This window comes from Columba livia, chromosome 19, assembly GCF_036013475.1.
Source record: "Columba livia isolate bColLiv1 breed racing homer chromosome 19, bColLiv1.pat.W.v2, whole genome shotgun sequence".
Taxonomy (NCBI): Eukaryota; Metazoa; Chordata; class Aves; order Columbiformes; family Columbidae; genus Columba; species Columba livia.
Window position 1 is genome coordinate 4,792,669 of NC_088620.1, and position 18,580 is coordinate 4,811,248.

Genomic DNA, 18,580 nt, shown 5'->3' on the forward strand with positions numbered 1-18,580 from the left:
GGACTTGGACTTGACCCCCCCACATTCTGCGGGTCACCCCATCCTGTCCTTCTGCTCCATCTCACCTGGGTTTGCTTGGACAAAAGGGGATTGGGGGGGTTGCTGCTGGGATTGCCTTGGGGAGGGGGGACAACGCGTTTGCTCCACTCGCAGCCCTGCCACAGATCTCAAATGCCCATTACGGGCCAGTGCAATGGAAGAAGAGGTACCTGCCCTAAAAAGAAGCCACCATGTCCCTTCCCCATCACAGGCAGCCTGTCCCGGGGCACAGTGCAACGCCCTGCGCCAGGTCACCGCGGTGCAGGCTGACAGTGGGGATGTCACCCCAGGACAGGCAGAGCCAGGCAGTGAGGCTGGAGGGTCACAGAGGGACAGTCCTGGTGGTGACAGTCCCCTGGGGATGGCCTGTCCCGGGCAGGGCTGTCAGGGAGGAGCAGGTCTCCCTGAGTTCTCTGTGGAGCTGCAGAGTTGCTGCTCTCCCGCCTGTTACAGAAAAGTCCCTCCGGCAGCAAATTCTGCTTAGTGTCAAGATGCCACTTAGAAGAGCCAACTCCTGTGTGCAAACCGGGCCAGAGCAGCGGGGTTGTAGAAAATCTTGTCCTTAGAAATCCCCAGCGTGAGCACAGAAACCTGCCCTGGCATCACCAGTCCCGCTGCTGTCCCACCGCCCCGAGACCCGTCCTCAGGTGCCACCAGAGTCCTTGTGAGGGTGAAATGGTGATAACTGACCTTTGGCGTCCTTGTCGCATCACCCCAGTGCTTGCCTGAAAGCCTGGCCCTTCCTAACCTGGCCTCATCGCCACCTCTTCCCAGCTGGAGCTGCTGTGGAAACTGGGGTGCAGAGGGGCTGAAACAAGGACCTCTGCACCTATCTGGGGCCACCAACATGTCCCCAGTGTCCTCCTGCTCTCCAGTCCCCTCTGCCGCCAGCGGTGCAGCTTGGGGAATCGCTAGCCCCAAAATCAGCTCAGCTGCAAAGGACAAGCCCCACTCTTCAGCCACTGCCTTCTCCTGCTTCGGGCAGATTTACCTCTGCCGATGCCAACAACCACGCTTGCTTTGCGCCTGCCACTGCAGAGATCCAGCTACCCGGCTTGCAGGCGCTAACAGCGAGTTAGACACCTAACGACTGCTAATATTTCATCACAGGCACAAAAATGAAGCAGGGCAATTATTTGCAAGCGCTAAATTGCACCCTCAGAATCAAAGACTGTGGCAGGACGTGGTTGGGGGGAAAAAAAGGAAAAATAAAAATCAGGCTTCAAGAGGTGCATTGTAATATCCATCACGCAGACAGGCCGCTTAATAGAGCGCTGCCGGCACCGGCGCGGGCTGCTCTGGCAGCGGGAGCGGGGGGTAAGAAAAGGCAGAATGGGGGTGAACTGGGGGTGGCAAACAGCAGCCATGGGGTGGCCAGGCCTTTGGGGAGTGATGGGGTGCAGGGTCCTCCTGGGAGCTATGTGTGGGTCACAGCCCCACGAGTGCAGAATGGGGGCTCTGGATTTGCAGGATACAGATGATTTGGGATTTGGCCCTTGGACGAGGATGGCGAGGGAGAGGATGGGTGTTCTCCTTCCCCTACATCTCTGCTGCGGTCACCATCGCACTGCGGGGACCACAGCAGTGACCAACAGACCCGCTGGCACTCGGGGTGGCTGAGCCCACACAGACCCCCACCCACCTCTGACCCCTCTCGACTCCCACCCCACCGAAGGCCACCGGTTCGGGGGATGCAGGCGCAGCACTCACATCACAGGAGCTTTATTGATGTTTCTATGGCAACATCCCTTTCCCCCCCCCCTTTCTTTTGAGTGTTCAAACCATCAATAAATATGCACTGATCAATTTTACCCTGCGCTGGAATGGGGGGGTGGGATGAAGGGGAAACAATTTTGGAGCAACACTGGGCTAGCGAGCGAAGCCCTGGCTTTGCGGTGATGGATCATTGCAGGGAAAAGCGGCACCGGCTGCTGCGGGAAGGGAAAGGAAACCTGCTGCGTGGTGCTGGGGGGGGACGTCTGGGCTCCTGCTCTCAAACCCGGGAAAGAAAAAGGCTCAAAGCAGCATGATAAAACCCCAGGTATAACGAGGCTTTGATTGAAGTGCAATAACCCTCTGTATAAGTTATTTAAAAGTCAGTGCTTCCCACAGCACTTACCTGGCAGGTGGGACAGAGCTGGGCTCAGCCCCTGTGTCCAGGGGCTCCGTGATGGGCAGCTCCGTGTCGTGGGGGTGATGCTGTCCCCCGGCTCCCCACAGGCTGTGACGTGGGGTGCAAGGGTCTGCAGCACCCCGGCCCAGCCCTCAGCTGGATGGTGATGCGCTTGGGAAAAGGCAGCAGGCCAGGCTCTTTGTTGTTGTCCTTGGTGATTGATGCTGGGGGGAGGAGGTAAAAGTGAATGGAAAATAAGTGCCTGGAGTCTGGGGGTGCTGCCTGGGAGGAAGGAGGCGGGAACACACCAGGAAGGACCCCCAGGAGGTTGGGGAGCTCATCCCTGCATTCTGGACTTGGTGTCTCCCGTCCAGCTCCCACGGGAATCTGTGGGAATCTGCATTCCCTCCCAATTCCTCCCCTCCCGGGTCCCTTTGCGGGGCAGCTCCCAGGGGGACACCCAGACCCCAACACCTTTGACAGCCGGAGAGCACAGAACAACCCGCACACCGAACCGTAAGGGGCCGGATTCACTGCGGCAGAGCTGAGTGTAGACAGGGCATCAGACACGCGTTGGGTACTCTACACACGGCCCGTGGACCCCGATGCAGAGACTTGCTGCCACCACCACCAGTGCTGGGAGCCTCTATAAAACACCCCGTTATCCTTCCCTGACCAGGGCACAACCCTCATCCTGGCCCCAGCTCCATCTCTGCTCATCTGCTCCTTTCCTGTAGCTGCTTGTTGTCTTTCCTCTGTCCCCAGCAGCCCCACAAACACACACAACGCGAGCAGCAAATCTCAGAAGCCCAGGCAGATCCTCTGTAAAGAGAGAGCCGGGTTCAATCACATCCGAGGGACTCATGAAGGGGCTAATGCATCATAACTGGGTCATTCAGCACTGCGGCCCCAGGGGCACAGGTGGGACCTTTATCAGCAGACTGGATGTCAGGCCAAACACGTAACCTTCAACAGGGGGGCGATTGCTGGGAAAACAGTTGAGCATAGCCCGGTTTGCAGGTAAACCTTCTGCTGAGCTGGATCTACTGCTGAAAAAACACCAAGCAACCCTCCACCGCCAGGGAGGACAGCTTGGAGCCAAGCCTAAACAGCCAAATGACTTGCAGGGCTGTCCCTAACCCACAGCTCTAGGGACACCAACACCACTGCCAGGGCATCGGCGTGGGCGGACAAGCTGCGCAATCCAGGAGCATCATTACCATGGGCCATCTCGCTCTGTGCTTTCCGATGCACACGATGCCACAAACCCTCTCTTCAGAGGTGACACAGAGCTTAGGTGCATTTTCCTCTCTCTTCAATCGTGAAAGGATTAATGTCAAAGAAGGGAGAGGCTGTCAGTTGGTCCCTGCTCGTCCCCCGCGCAGTGCCGCTGCTCCACAGCACCTCCACAATACAATTGTTTGGTGGGGTTTCTTTTGAGAAAAAAGAAGCGAGCGTAAAACACTGACCACATTTTACATCTTGTGACAAGCAACTTCTCAACAAAAGGCAGGATGACATTAAAGGAAAGCTTAAAAGAGAGGACGTTGTAATTTCAAAGACATGAAAACCAAAACAAAAACACAAACACAGCTATTTTTCCCCCAGAGCACTCTCACTTTCAAGCTCAATAGCCTTGAAAATTTGAGCAATCAAACTGTTAAATGCATCGATCTGTTAAATCAACTCCTACTGTACTCAGCTAAATTTAGCCTTTAATCCCCTTCTCCTTCACTCCCAGCTCTGCAGATCCCGGGGTTTTCCCCAGCTGGGCCAGTCCCGGAGCAGCAGAGATGGAGATCACCAGGTGCAATTGTATTTAGGGGCAGGTTAAGCTTCTCCAGATCTTCCCTCACCCCACAGCTACTCACCACCTCCAAGTCACCAAGAGCAGCCTGGCTTCAGATTTTTGTTGAGTGCCATTGTCACAAACCAACCAAGAACCCCTTGTAGCTCCGCGTGTGATTCACAGGACACTTTGCTGAGAAGCAGCCCAAGCCTTGCCAAGTGCAGGCCATTAATGACACTTTTATTCGCCCACAGCATCCTCCCCTCTCCTTTCATCTCACGCTCATTGGAAGCGGCCCGATGCAATCGCTGTCAGAGCAGGACAAGATTTGCGATGAGCCTTGTCCCCATGGCCCGTGAACGGGGGGTTCCCTACACCAGGACCGACAGATCTCACCAAGGACTTGTCGAGGGGAACAGAAATTGGATGAGCTGGGTTATAGCCCTGAAACATCTCTGAGCAACCGCGGGACCTCGGGCATATCACTCGCTTTCATCTGCCCTCGTTTCCTTCTCGCCCTGTTTTGACGCCTTCATTAATCAAGGCAGCATCTCATTTTGGGGGCTGCTTAGCACCTGGATCCATCCCTCCCTCCAGATTTGCTGCAGAGGCTGTAGTCTGAAAACAGAAGATAAGTATGGATTTTTGGAACTGTTATTTCCAATTTTTAGGCAGTAAAGCCGCACGGGGAGCACCGTGTGATGTGCTGGAGTCTCCAGGGAGGGGAGCGGGAAGCTCCTCACTGCAGGTTGCACTCAGAGCATCTCACCCAAGGAGCCTGAGCCAGTGAACAACTGGAGATGAGGGAGGGAGCAGCCAGAACTGTCTGAGGAGAGAAACTCCGAGGTTGTTTTATAGAGCAGGAGGAAAAAACAACAGCAGTTGAACTACAGAAGACAAAAAATGAACAGGAAGAAAAGCTTCAAGTCAAATCTCTGATTTAAATCGCATTGAAGACAACAGCAAAGTCTTTGCTGTGGAAGAGGTAATGACACAGCCATTCATCTGTGCATCTTTTTTCTCTCCTGATTTTTCAGAGCCAGATCCAAAGGCCATGGAAGGTGCTGCTGCCTGGATCCAACCAGCCCACAGTGAACAGGGAACCCCCCTTTTTGGATGTGGAATCTAAGGGGAGGTAACTGGGCTGGAAAAGTCACACTAACAGACAAACACGGGTTTTCCTCAACATTGATTTATTTTTAAATATACTAGGCAAGAGAGACTGGAATAAAAAATAAATCAAAAAAAGAAAAATAGAGAAAGAGAGGAGGAAGAATTGAAAGTCGTGTACAGAAACAATCTGTACTGGACCAAATTAAAGGGGAAACAACCCCCTTAAGTATCACAGAGATGAAGGACGAAGCTATTTACACACTGTAAAAAAGACGAGTCTACAAAAGTGTGTAATAACAAGATACAAATGTATAATATAGTGGCACAATATGTTATCAAAGTAAAAACAGTACCTCCAGGAAAGAGACAGTCCAAGGCTTGTGGTGTTTGTTTTCCTTACATTTTCCAAGGCAGCCTGTGGCAGAAGGGTGTATTTCCTTTTGAACATTTGTCATGTGTTAAGTCACGGCTGTTTGTGAGGGCGAGAAGTGGTGTGAACGCACACGAGTGAACTACTAGAAATCATATACAAAACAAACAGTTCCAAAGAGAACAGAATAAAATACAATTGAAGGCAATTAGTGTTTAAGATACACAAGAGGGGTCACAAGAGTTACAGGGGAACAGGACATGGAAAATGCTTTTTTTCTCTTGTTTGGAACTGTTAAGAGGAGTTAAATTGCACTGTTAATAGCCCTAAACCTTGTTCTTTCACTACTGTCACAAGTCACAGTTAGTTCCCAGTCGCGTTGCATTAGTTGGGAAGGTCAGAGGACCTCGGAAGGGAGGCGCAGAGTCCTGCTGTCAGCGTTCGGCGCGGGTTCCTCGGGAGATGTGCCCAAGAGAGACGTCTGCAGTGCTCACAGCTCCTCGTGTGATGCTGGATGGAACCACGGCGGCATGAAGGTACTGACAGTTTGAACCCCGACGTCCTGGCATCTGAGCTTCACGTCGGCACGGAAAGGGAGGCACCGCAGCCCCCCAGAGCCCAGGTCTCTACGGGAGCGCGGAAGCCGGGTCCCACCTCTGCTCAAAGAGTAAAGAAGTCTGGAAATTCAGCTAGAGAAACAGCAGTTCTGGCCCATCTGCAATGTGCAAGCTCAGCCAAACAACGCTGGAGGCACGGTGGTGTCTCTGAACTCATCCTAAGCTCTCTCCCCCTCCTGCAGCACTCCTGTCTTGCAGGGAGCGATGCCTCCTGCTCCCTGGCCCCTGCAGCCTCCACCCCAAACACCAGCCCTGTTAATGTTGGATATCACCAGGGTGTGACAGCACATCCTTCTCCAGTCCTTCTTCACTACCAAAGGGAGATCTCCAAACACCAGCGGGTGCTCCCTGCAACGTTTTGAACCCAGGGAATTCACTTGGGCCCAACAAGAAATTACTGAAAACACAGAAATGAAGGGCAGCAAGTGGAATCATCAGAAGAATTTGGGCAAACATCACTTGTAGCATTCTGTCATTAAAAAGAAACCTTACAGTAACAATTATCCCCCCATCCCTCCCAAGCACCAAGTCTACTGCATGAACATCACATAAGGGTGAGACTCGGGCCAGGGACACGTGCTGCAACTCTTCAAGAAACGCAGTGGGTATATTGCTATTCAAACACTCATCCTTGTGTGCAGTGGGGCAGAGGGAGGGGAAGGAAACGCAGTAGAAAGTCCTCCTGAGGAGGATGGCACCTCAGTGTCCATCAGTCTGGCTTCAGTCTTAATGGTCTGTCCAGAACAATAAAATATTAATAAAAAGGCATGGTGTGACATCAGCATTTAGACTTGTAGTCCACAAGGCAAGAACTCCACAGATAAGACGGTTACGAGTATATGAAACACAGGGAAGCTGAGTTCAGAGGGTGGAAAGTGCCTCTTGAACACAGCCCTGCCCTTTGGAGCTGGGGCATCTGTTCACAGTCTGTGGCTTTGGCACAGCCCTAACCTGGATGCCCCGCTCCCCTGTCAGTCCACACGTTACTCTCTCCACAGTTGGCTTTGGCCCATTGTAATTTTATTTTTAAACCTGGCTTCTGCTACCTCTGAACAATGTCACTGATTTCTTTCACTGAACTGAGAAGTTTGCTAAAGTCCTGGGTGGCTGCTGGACCACTACCAGCTGTTGCTGGGCAGATCTGAAGCTCCCGTAGGTTATTCTCCAGCTTGTTGATGGCCTCCCGAAAAGCAAATTTGTTCCTCATCTGCTGAATGGAGTCCACGTAGCTCACGCAGAAGGTGTAGAGGTTCTTGCCAGCCTCCAAGACAGCGCTGTGGCTTGCCATTTGTTCAGAGTTCTTGCTGATGGCGATCCGTAGAGCCTCGGTGCTTTCCAACACCACTCCCTTAGTGATGGTGCCACTGGCGATCCTCTCCGGGGGCTGTCGCGTCTTCCGCAGCGAGACCCTGGTAGATATGAGGGGGATGAAGGCTGTAGATGATGGCTGGTCCCCACCAGGGGCAGAGGGTACCGCTGAGGAAGAAGCAGCTGGGGTCGCTGTGCTCATCAGCAGCTTTGTAGAGGACTGGGGCTTTGGTACTGAGGGGATCCCCAGCTTTTTCACACCTTCCCCCGACTGGTTTGGCTTGACAGCATCACTGCTTGCAGCCTCTCCAACCTGAGTCAACTGTTTGGATTTCGGCCCAGATGTCACATCTGCTGCTGCTTCGTGGCTGGGGCTGTGAGAAACCTTCCCGGACTTGCCGATGGAGGATGAAGAGAGCGGAATTGGAGGGGCTGGTTTCAGCTTCGATAACTTCCCTTTGTCCTTCCCTGCTGCCTCAGAGGTTTGCTTGAGCCTCCGCAGCCGTGGCTCCTCAGAGGAAGCTTTGCTGGCGCCCACGAACCCCGCAGGGGTGGGTTTGGCAGCAGAACCTTGGTCCATTGTCACAGTGGTACCTAAGGCACTGGATTTGACTCCATCGTCCTTGTGGAGCACGCTGGAGGAAGGAGGGGCGGCAGGTTGCCTACGGCCAAGTTTCGGCGTCAGAGTGGGAGGGCTGGAGCCAGGGCTCGACTCCGCATCTTTGAACACATCGTCAGTGGTCTCTTCGTTTTTCTTAAGCAGCCGCGGAGGAGGGGTCACAGTTCCCCTGACAGCAATGTCAGTCTTGGCCTCGTTTGCCCGTTTCCGAGGCAGTGCTGGCTTTTCACTTTTGTGTCCCCCAAAAGTGGAGGAATCGAACTGGCGTCCCGTGGACTGCAAATCCCGAGGCAGAGTCACAGATTTCCACTCGGTGTCCTTTGCTCCATGGGGCACACAGGAGGCTGAGCAGGACCTCAAGAAACGCTTGCTGGAGTTGGAACCGCTCTCCTCTTCACCAGCCACCCCTCGACTGCTGCTCATCGTGCTGGATTTCTTCCGTAAGTGGGGAGATAAGAATCCAGAGCTCCCCGTGACAACCCCGTTGGTGACACCAGACCCGTTGCTTGGGCTCTGAAACTTGCTGGGGTCCGCTATGTCTGCGGGGGGTGCGACAAAAGCTCCGTTGCCAGCATCCCTGCACTCCTCCTCCCCACCCGCCCGGCGGTCCAGGTGCCCATCCATCTCTCGGAAGGAACTGCTCCGTTTCGGAGGGGTAGGGGCAGTTTTCTTCTTCTTCTTGATAAGGGCGCTGAAGAGGTTGTGCTTTTTGTCTTTCGGAAGCAGCCTCTCGTCTTCATTCAAACTGCTCTCCAAGGCCACTCTCTCCTTCCGCGGAAGCAAGGGAGAAATAGCAGGCTCGTGATCCAGAGGGTCTGCAAGGGAAAGAAAAGAGTCTACTGAGCATTGCTTCAACAGCCAGAATAATCAGTTTTCTTCAAGGATCAAAGCACTGCAGCACCTACGGAAGGTGCAGGTTCTGTAAAGAGAGACAATATCAGAGCAAGTGCAGCCGCACTCAAGCCTGGACTGAGCGCGGTCCCCAGTCCTGCATACATTCATTTCTAAGGTGGCTGCTACAGGACTCAGCTGCCAAACTACCTTCCCTGAAGGCTTCTGATTTAAACAGTGACATACAAACACAAAATGTTTATTTTCAGATTCCTGCCCTCGCATCTGGAGACTTGTCTAAGCCTCGCACTGTGATGAAGATAAATATTAAGAGGCCTTTGCTTCAGTCCCTGTGCTGTTGCTGTCTCTTGAACAGCCGACCCTCTGAATTAATAAGGCACCTCTGTCACCCAACTCCATCCCCAGCCTCTTTGTTCGTTTAGATTCTGATACTCCCCATCTCCTCCCTGGTGAAAACCTTTGTGGGGAATGGAAATAACTTTTTCACAAGCAGAAGTCAAGATGCCTTTCGACAGCTGAACCCTTCAGGTCGTTCCACTGCAAAGACGACCGGTTTTGTACAATAACGGGGGAAAGCGGTAGCAAGTCTCCTTCAGCAGCACTGCTCCAGGTGAAATGGTGGGTGAGCCCTTCTCCACGTAGAAGAGATATTTAAAAATGAATAGTGGTTTATAATAAATGTATACAGAGTCCTGAAGGTCTCTCCCTGACACAGGGTCTCATTCCCAGGCCAGGCGCTCAGACGGCGGTTTAATTCCAAGGAGGAATGCCTGCAGGGCAGCACACACAGCTACAGCCACGCGGGGAGATGAAGCGGAGTCACAGGGGAAAAGGAGGATGCTGCTTAGTCACGTATCGGTGATCATCACGCTATGGGTAGGATTTGGGTTGAGGAAGGGATTTTGGTTGAGGAGGGAGAATCGGAAGAAAAATGGTTGTGTACTTTGAGAAGACAGCACACTTCCACAGGCCCACTGCAGTTAAACCATTCCACACAACTACTTATGGGGCACTGGACAACCATCAGAGCTCTCAGCACTTGAGAAGACCATGGCCTTGCTGTGTCTACACACAGCGGAGATCCAGAGAAAACCAGCAGCTTGCACTGAGGATCAGCTTCCAGCTGCTGGACTTGCTATGGAAACACTGACAATTGAAGGCGAAACCACAATAAAACTTTAATGTGAAAAATTTTCTTTCACAATAAAGAGCGAAATGATTCCCAGCATAATGTTAAAATCATATTATTTCTGCTACACTTGAATCTCTCAAAGCCCTCAAGTATTTAAATGAAGTTATTTTACTTCAAAGCTTGTAATACTAGGCAATTATATTCCCTATATATGGTAAATAACCTTCCTTTCTAAGTCACTAATACTTTCTTTTTCCAACATTTTACCACCTTTTTTTTTTGCCCCTTTTTGTCTACATGTACATATATCTGCTACTGAAATATGTACTACTAAGTGAATTTGACATTACACAAGAAAGGTCAGTCATATGAATGGTTAGAGAAGGCACCCTCAACAGGAGCTGGAAAAAAACCCACTGCATTTTGGTTTACCTTATTATTTTTTCACATGAACTAGATACTAATCTACTCCACACATTCAGCATTTTACCATTGCTTTTATTATCTCAAAATGCAAGGTAAGTTGATGAAGAAACTGATTGAGAGTTTAATTTCATAGAAGATTCTGTAAATACCTCTTTGTCCCTTGCTGAAATTATATTTGGTACCTGCCAAGAGTAATACTCTTCAGTGCTCCGAGCACAAACCTGGTAGGACGGAGCAGTGAAGAAACATCCCTTGTGGGGTTTGCTAAACCCGAGCAATCGTCCTGCTTTAAATTATGCAGCGTGATAGTGTAAAGTGGCTTGAACACAGCAGATCACCCAGCACGCAGATGCAGTGGGAGATCCCACTGATAGCTCCTAGCAGGGAGTGGGAAGAGGAAACGATCAGAGAGCTCAGGTTCTGGTCCACAGGGAGCTGCAGGCTACAGCCATTAAGTTAAAAGAACTTCGAGGGCTCCTCTAAGCAACGGCAGGTACAGCGTCCATGCCTCACCCAGTGAAAAGACTCACACTCCCAGCTGCTCCATGTGTACCTGGTCCCAAAATTAACAACCTGCCTTTGCAAAAAATAATAAAAGGGAGTTCTGACCCCAGGAAAGCAAACTCAGCAGCCTGTCACCCAGAAACACAACACTGGTAAGGAAAGACGGCACCTGTTATTAGAGTCAGCTTTTCCTAGGTGAAGACCTGGAGCTGGACGTGTATTTTGTTTTCTTCTGTATTTCCTGAAGGAATAATGACTTTAATTAAAACCTACCACATTCTCCCTGGCCTCGAGCATGTGTGGTCTCCAAGCCCTCGTTGGCATCTTTGCTTTCAGCAGCTCTCCTCGATGTCCGTGTTTTGGTTGGTAACTCTGGGGCCTGGAGGAAATTGCTCACTACGCTCCTCATGCCCTTCTTTCCCAACTCCTTCTCCACCTCTGCAACAAAGAAAATCACTACAATCAACAAAAGATCAAAACTATCGTGCTGTTCAGAGTTCCTAGCACAAAAGAAAAGCAAACAACACAAAGTAGAGGTTCCTTGAGGTTGTTCAGCCATTTGGCCCTTTAAAATTAGACACGTGCCCATCCAGAGAAATGCCCAAATGCAAACACATCTCTGCTTTCTACACTGTTTGCACTGGGCAGTACAACCCAGGATTGAGTTTCACTGCAAAGCAGTCCATAAAAACACACAGGTAAGGATGCAGTTGGCCCCGTTTCCATCCCTGGAATTGTTAGTCCAAGGGCCCCAGACCTACCGTCCGATATGCTGGATTCCTGAAACATGGTTTCAAAGGCCTGATGGATCTCCGCAAAGGAGGGTCTGTCGGAAGGGCTCCACTGCCAGCCTGCAAAAACAACACCGCTCAGAACTGCCCACCACATCAGACATTCCACACACTACACCAGGAGGAGTCAGTAACAGCAGTTCCTATTTTATAAAACGGGCAAGATGAAATAACGACATGGAAACCTCATTTGAAGGGCGCTGGGTGTCTGCACTGAGCCAAAGTAATGCTGGAAAAAAACATATTGCGCTAAGTCACGTACCAAAAGGCCACAGTGGAAGAGTAACAGTCAGTCCCTTAAGAAGCCTAATGAAGCTCCTGCTTCATCCTTAGAGCACAAGCTTTTCTTTAAATTGTCAGGAAAAAGGAGACAAAGAAAACATTGAGCTGAACAACAAATCTCTCCCCCAGGCCTGTGTGCTCCCAGTAGGGAAGAATGGCTGGTTTCATAGCGTGTTCATCCTCTGGGGAAAACAGTTTTAACCAAACACTTGTACCCAGCATTGTACACTGGAACTGGCAGGGGGTTTCTTGTGTGTTGCCGTACGTGGCCAGATCCTGGCACCTTCACGGCACCTCTGCAGAGCTAAGAAGCCGCGTTTGCAGGGCTGGGGAACACTTACACGCTCTCATGAGCTCATAAACTTTCTCAGGACAGCCTTCGGGGCGCTCCATCCGGTAGTCTTTCTCCAACAGCTCGTAGACTTGAGACAGGTCAATCCCAGGGTAAGGGGACATACCGTAGGTTGCAATTTCCCACAGCAGAACGCCAAAGGCTGCAGTGGAGAAAGGAAGGAAAAGAAAAAAGGGAAAACAAAAAATCAATAAGCTTTGTTTTCATCTTAGATTTGAAAGGATGTTTGGTGGCAGCAGTCACTAAACAGTGCTGCACACTTAAACCAGCTCTGGGTGGCTCAGATCCCATGCTCAGCAGCAGCTTAAACGTTAAAGAAGCATAACAAGCCTCGTCGTCAACACAGACAAGTCTCCTGCGATATGACAGGGTAGAATTAGACTAATTTTCAATGTATCAGTTGTCTCAAACCTGAACGCCTTGAGATCCTTCAAGTCCTATTAAAGGCACAATTAAGAGACTTCACAGTGGATTAGCTGAAACCGTCTCCCTGCTGCACTGCAGTCTCTCCCTCAATTTGACAGCTCCTCTCATCTGCAGCCTCTCCCCACAGGACTTGCACATTTTAATAGCTTTTTTTAAACAGTGTTTTGGGGTGCCCTTGTTTAGCTGCATGGTGTGCAGGAGAAACCGGGGGGGCAGCGGTGAGGGGAAAGTTTCAGCAGTTGCTACCAACAAAATGGGGTGAGGACGAGCTGTTTTGGTCACAGGGGAAGCTGAACAGGAAAAGGGAGAGCACAACAAAAAGGGGTTTTGGGGCAGACGAGACATTCAAGCCCCAGATGTGGGTGGGGATGCGGGTCAGCAGCAGGGTCAGGCAGCCAACCCAGCAGTGGGGCAGGCAGAACAGACTCAACGCCAGTTCAACAACCTGCATGTAATTAGTTCAGTCACCCTATTCTGTTCTTAACCTGAAGAGAAAGCGATTACGATTCTGCATAAGTAAGGAAATCACATCACATTATATGGTACCACCACCAAGGGCGATTTACATTAGACATTTCTGTGCACAATTTTCTTTGATTGGTGTCTCAAGGCAGCGAGGTGAAAGCGCCTAAACTCCGGTGTGCCCAGCAGCACCCGTGGCCCCGGGGCACGGCGGTTGTTCTGATCAGATCCCAAAGCCCACTGCCCGACTCTCACTACGCAAACCCTAATTAAAGATACCCAACACTCCTTTTGGATTTTCCTCCCCGAGTACTCTACTATTTAGATGCAATAGGGATGCTGCAGCCACCACAGCGATTCAGCAGCATCCCTGAGGCGGCGTGGATACCCAGCAACAGCCAACGCCGCCACGGCCGAGTCCAAAGCAGAAGAAACACCTCGGTCAGCAATCACGCATTCCTTGGGAGTTTGGTTTGGGTTTTCCTCCCACTTATAACACATTTTGCATCAGCCCTCTACCTAAAAGTTTCTTTGAATAAAGCCTTTCTCTGCACAGCTTCCCGAAACTCCAGAAAACTTCATTGCTGCTTCACTGTGTTGTTTTTCATATAGAAGATGCTCAGGATAACATTTTCCAAGTGCCTTTGCGACCACGTCCCACAAACTTCTATCTCATGTCACCGGGCACTTTTGAGTATTTGACCAACAGCTATGGCAGAGATAGAAAACCCAAAGAACGGCTGATTAAAAGTACAATGAGATTTTCTGGGGTCAGATTTGATAGAATGTAGCTCCATTTAGCTGAGCCTACTCTTATCACCAGCACCTCAGGGCTCTTCAATAACCATTTGTCATCAAATTTTCCTTCCGTTTCTCCTCATCTCATTCCAAAGATTATTCTTTTAAAATGCAAAAAGACAAGCTTGGAGCTATCACTCCACAGATACGCATATAATTTTTTTGTAACATAAAATGAACCAGATTCTCACTTTCCTCCTTGAAGTAGTTAGAAAGTTCCTAACTATATAACAATATATTGTTTCATAGTCCTGGGTCAGAACACTTATTAAGTCAATAGTATAATATCAGTGCCCTCCAGCCCCATTTCATACATTTCGATAAACGCTACGGTATCCTTTATTTTCATATTTGCCAATGATTCAAACACACAAAGTCAGGTTGGCATCCACTGACTCAGCAAAGATAAGTTCCTGCACTCTGACAAGCTCATAGAACCATTTGGCTCAAACCAAGGAACGTGCTCCCTCCTGAAATGTTTCACAACGTCCTCATTTCACAGCCCTGCGAAAGAACTATAATCTGCATTAATTCGTCCGTGCAAATTCTTACCCCAGACGTCAGATTTAATGGAGAACTTGTTGTAGGCCAGGCTTTCTGGTGCCGTCCACTTGATGGGGAATTTTGCTCCGGCGTGGGCAGTGTACGTGTCCCCTGTCATCAGTCTGCTCAGGCCAAAGTCGGCCACCTTCACCAAGTGGTTCTCTCCTACCAGGCAGTTTCTGGCAGCAAGATCCCTGAAAACATGAACAAAAATAGGCAATGAGGAGTCTTTACCATCTCACTTGTAGCAACAGCAAGGAAACGTGCTGTTCCAAAGGAAACCTGCGTCTGCACGTGATTATTTGGATCAGAGCATTACACAGAAATTATGTAGTTATGCACATGCATGTAAGAGAGAAAGTTATTTTCCATTCTGGCTCTGCAAGACTGTCATCCAAACTTTTTTATTTTTTGTTAAATAATTTGAAGCAAAAGCTTCAAGAAGCCCCCTCACTTTCAATAAAAGCTGCCACCCTCAGGATAAAAATAATTTCAAGAAATGTCAGTGCTTAAGTTATCAATAGCTGAGGATGAGCACTGAATAAACCATGTGGCGACGTCTCCCTTCTTGCCCATCTCTCCGGCACGTCGGTCACCCCAGCACCCATCGCTCTCCGCAATTCCTTCTCCAGCTCTTCTTCCTCCCCACATTTTACAACAGGACTTTTTCATACCATGTTTTGCCCTTTTCAAAGCTGCCGTAGCCCCTGCTATCGGTACTTTCAAAGCACTGGGCAATAAGCAAATTAAGCTTTTCCTCCACGTTTTTCCTCCAGATGAGAGATGTGCACATTGCATGCGCCGCTTCCCCGGCTCGTACTTGCTGTCAGCACCCTCGGAAACGCTTCATGAGTATAAAAACGTAAAGCACAGAAGGATATTTCTCCTAATATTAGGTTTTGTTAAAAACACTTTGAGATTATGTCACATTGAACTAAAAATTGATTCTACCAGGAAGCTTGAGAGAGATCTTTAGATAGGAGGCAGACATTGCTGTTTCTTTTGCTTGTTCTCTTCAAGCAGAATAAATTTTAAAAGTACGTCTCACTAGATGCCCATTAAATTTTCACAGTGTTTTTGAATACACCTTCTTATCAATGCTGATTACTACAATGTGTGTCTAAATAAAAGCTCCTCTTCATAATCTAATTCCTCCTCCTTCCCGATTCATTAAATGAGGTCACAGCCCAGCATTTGAATCCATGGATGTGAATTGTGAAAACACTCTTAAAATAATTGGGTAGGTGGGTATGGGGGTGGCTGATAAGGAAAAACGTTACTATTTATTTTAGACAAATGGGTCATCAGAAATAAGAGGAAATTAAATGAACGGGAGAGCAGACAAATGGGATTCACACAAAGCAGTTTTTAAAGTTCACTTCCTGCAGGCTGAGGGGATGAAATACTTTCAACAGAGCAAATCAAGGGCTGGAAATCTTAATCTGCAGCATCACCGTTCCCTTTATTGACTGACAGAAGCATTTAAACAGGCCTTTCAAGCAGCAAACACAATGTATGACTTGGAGGAGCACCTAGAACTTCACACACAATCTTCCTATTTGTCTCTATGAAAAAAAACACGTGCTAATTTCATATTGCAGTTAATTGGGCAGGAAAGGTCACACTATGGCACAGAGAACATCTTGTATAAAAGCTCAGCGTCTCAAACCTTCGCGCAGGATGTGTCATTATATTGCTAGGAGGCCACTTCTGCAGATGAAGAATGCAAAGCTCCAGCCATAATTGCAGCACACTTAAAGGTCAGAGTCTCTGAGACTTTTAAGACTGCAGAGATGCTTATTAAACTGAATACACAATCTGGACAATAGTGGGAAATAATCCCTACAGAGGATGGCAAAAAAAAGTCAAACAAACAAGAAAGAACACAGGATAGGGCGGCACTAAGGGGGTGGCTTTGCTGAGAGCACCTGCATGCATCCAGCAACATCAACTGCAGCAGCTTTCAATGGCTGTTAGAACCAAGGTGGAGCAGTAGCTTATCTGCTCCATTAAGAGCCTGTTACTTTGGGAAGCATCCACATTTAAGGCCCTGGCCCAAAATATAAAAGTACTGGCAAGTCGTTCACCTGCATCTACTTCAAAGGTAAGAGAAAAACACTGAGACAAAACCAATTAGGAGAATATCCTATAGACAGGTTAATGTGCAGTATCAAAACACAACACGCTAGTGTGTTAACTATAGGACACCAACTGCTTTTAAGTCAATGCCATGATAACCTGAAAGGCAGGAAAAATAAATCAAGAGGTGTTTTGTGCTGAAATTCAGCGGTGCCCACTGTCCTTCCTACCTGTGAATGAAGTTTTTCTTCTCCAGGTACTCCATGGCCGAGGAGATCTGAGTTGCCATGTACAGCAGCACCACAGCGTTCACCTCCTGCCGGTTACACTCGCGCAGATAATCCAGCAGATTCCCGTACGTCATGAACTCCGTAATGATGTAGAAAGGAGGTTCCCGTGTGCACACCCCTAGGGACCAGCAGAAAGTTTACAAGGAATGTTTGAGAATATCAGTGAATCTTCTCCAGGGCAATTTAAACCCTCTAGAAGGCAGAAATATGGGGCTCACAGAAAGAATGAGTTCTGCTTGGAAATGGTTAATAGAGGGTTTTAATTCCCTGCTTCGGGCTCTGGCAATTTAAACATTAGGGAGACGAGATCCTTAAAAATCATGTATTAGTGGTACAAATTGTGAATTTTGCCAGACAATAAGTGTCTGTATTTAAAGCCTTGGTATGGTAAGCAGCTTATCTGCTCCTTAACATCCATATCATTGCACAAGAGTTCAGTTCCAATCCCTCTGCTTAGTATTTATCACTTACCCAATAATTGCACCAAGTTCGGATGCTTGATCTCCTTCATTACTGCAGCTTCTTTCAAGAACTCTTCCACCTCCATGGTATCCTCCTGCAGAACAATGGCAAAGCTTTGGCAAGGACAGCGCGCACAAAGAAGGAGCAGATTTTTTGTATGTGGACGCAAAAACGAACTGCAAAGTGACAACATAAGCCACAGTTCTTTTAAGGTAATTTTTCCCTGTAGCCACATCACAATGCCAGGGAATTAGGAACGTTGGGGTGTTTTTTTTTGTAGGATTTAAAAACGTATATATTTTTATCATTCCTATTCTAACATAGCTTTTTGGGGCAAGAAAATCCATATCCCTTTTGTGAAAGGCCTCTCACAGGACCATTCAGGAGTTGAAAAGGAATAATGTGCTTGTTCCTAACAGAGCAGAAGATAACACAAAATAAAAAGTACAGAAAAAAACCAAGAAGCAACAGAAAAGGAAGGATTCGCCACAATCGAATGCTTGAGAAGCAGCTGAAATGCGGGTCCCCGGTTTCACTGGGCAGGAACAAGAAATCCCCCCGTTCAGACGGGGGCAGGACCGACAGCAGCTTCTCCTTAATTGAAATCCCGAGGTTTCACAGATTTCTGGCATTTAGAGCCTGACCCATGACGTAACGTCCAGGCAGACGTGTCACCACCTATTTGTTGAACGCCATAAAGTTGCTTGGCACAACACAAACCCGAGGAAGATAAGATCTTGCTCAAAAGACATATTTTTCAGAAGAAAATACACCCCAAATGGCCAGAAGGTCATTTCAAAGTGGTGTAAAAGCACGGATCTATTCCTAAAGCAATGTTTCTTTCTATATCCATATTTTTTTTTTCATCGGTGGATTAATGTTGACAGGCTACATGGACGAAGTGTTTTAAGGAAGGATTGGGAAGGATTTACTGCTGCTGGTGAGCATGATAACAGTGGGCAGCTTGCTGTGCAATCCAGCCAGCTCCCCGCTCTGCAGTTAGCAACCAGAACCCTTCTCAAACAGTTTCATTCAATCATTTACTATTCCTTGCCAATTAGCTTGATTGGCAGCTGCGATTTGCTGAACACATTCTGTCAAAACTAATAGCCCAAAGGTCCTTGTGAGTAGATCCTTAAACTGTTTTCTTTGGCAGAGGAAACCGGGTTAACAATCCAGGTTGCAAAATTACCCTAAATATGCATTTATCTTA

General features: G+C 48.7%; 1 protein-coding gene across 2 annotated transcripts in view; it reads right to left on the reverse strand.

Moving 5' to 3' along the window:
• Window positions 1-5,117: 5,117 nt before the first annotated feature.
• The window catches only part of ABL1 (ABL proto-oncogene 1, non-receptor tyrosine kinase), a 73,476-nt gene continuing 60,013 nt past the window's right edge, over window positions 5,118-18,580 (reverse strand). For both annotated transcript variants that reach the window (XM_065035191.1, XM_065035192.1), the window contains exons 5-11: window positions 17,377-17,461; window positions 16,846-17,023; window positions 14,546-14,730; window positions 12,297-12,449; window positions 11,644-11,733; window positions 11,156-11,320; window positions 5,118-8,783 (exon numbers count right to left, since the gene is read on the reverse strand). In XM_065035191.1, the coding sequence (XP_064891263.1) occupies window positions 7,084-8,783; window positions 11,156-11,320; window positions 11,644-11,733; window positions 12,297-12,449; window positions 14,546-14,730; window positions 16,846-17,023; window positions 17,377-17,461 (2,556 nt within the window). In that variant the 3' untranslated portion in view covers window positions 5,118-7,083. The remainder of the gene's footprint in view (window positions 8,784-11,155; window positions 11,321-11,643; window positions 11,734-12,296; window positions 12,450-14,545; window positions 14,731-16,845; window positions 17,024-17,376; window positions 17,462-18,580) is intronic.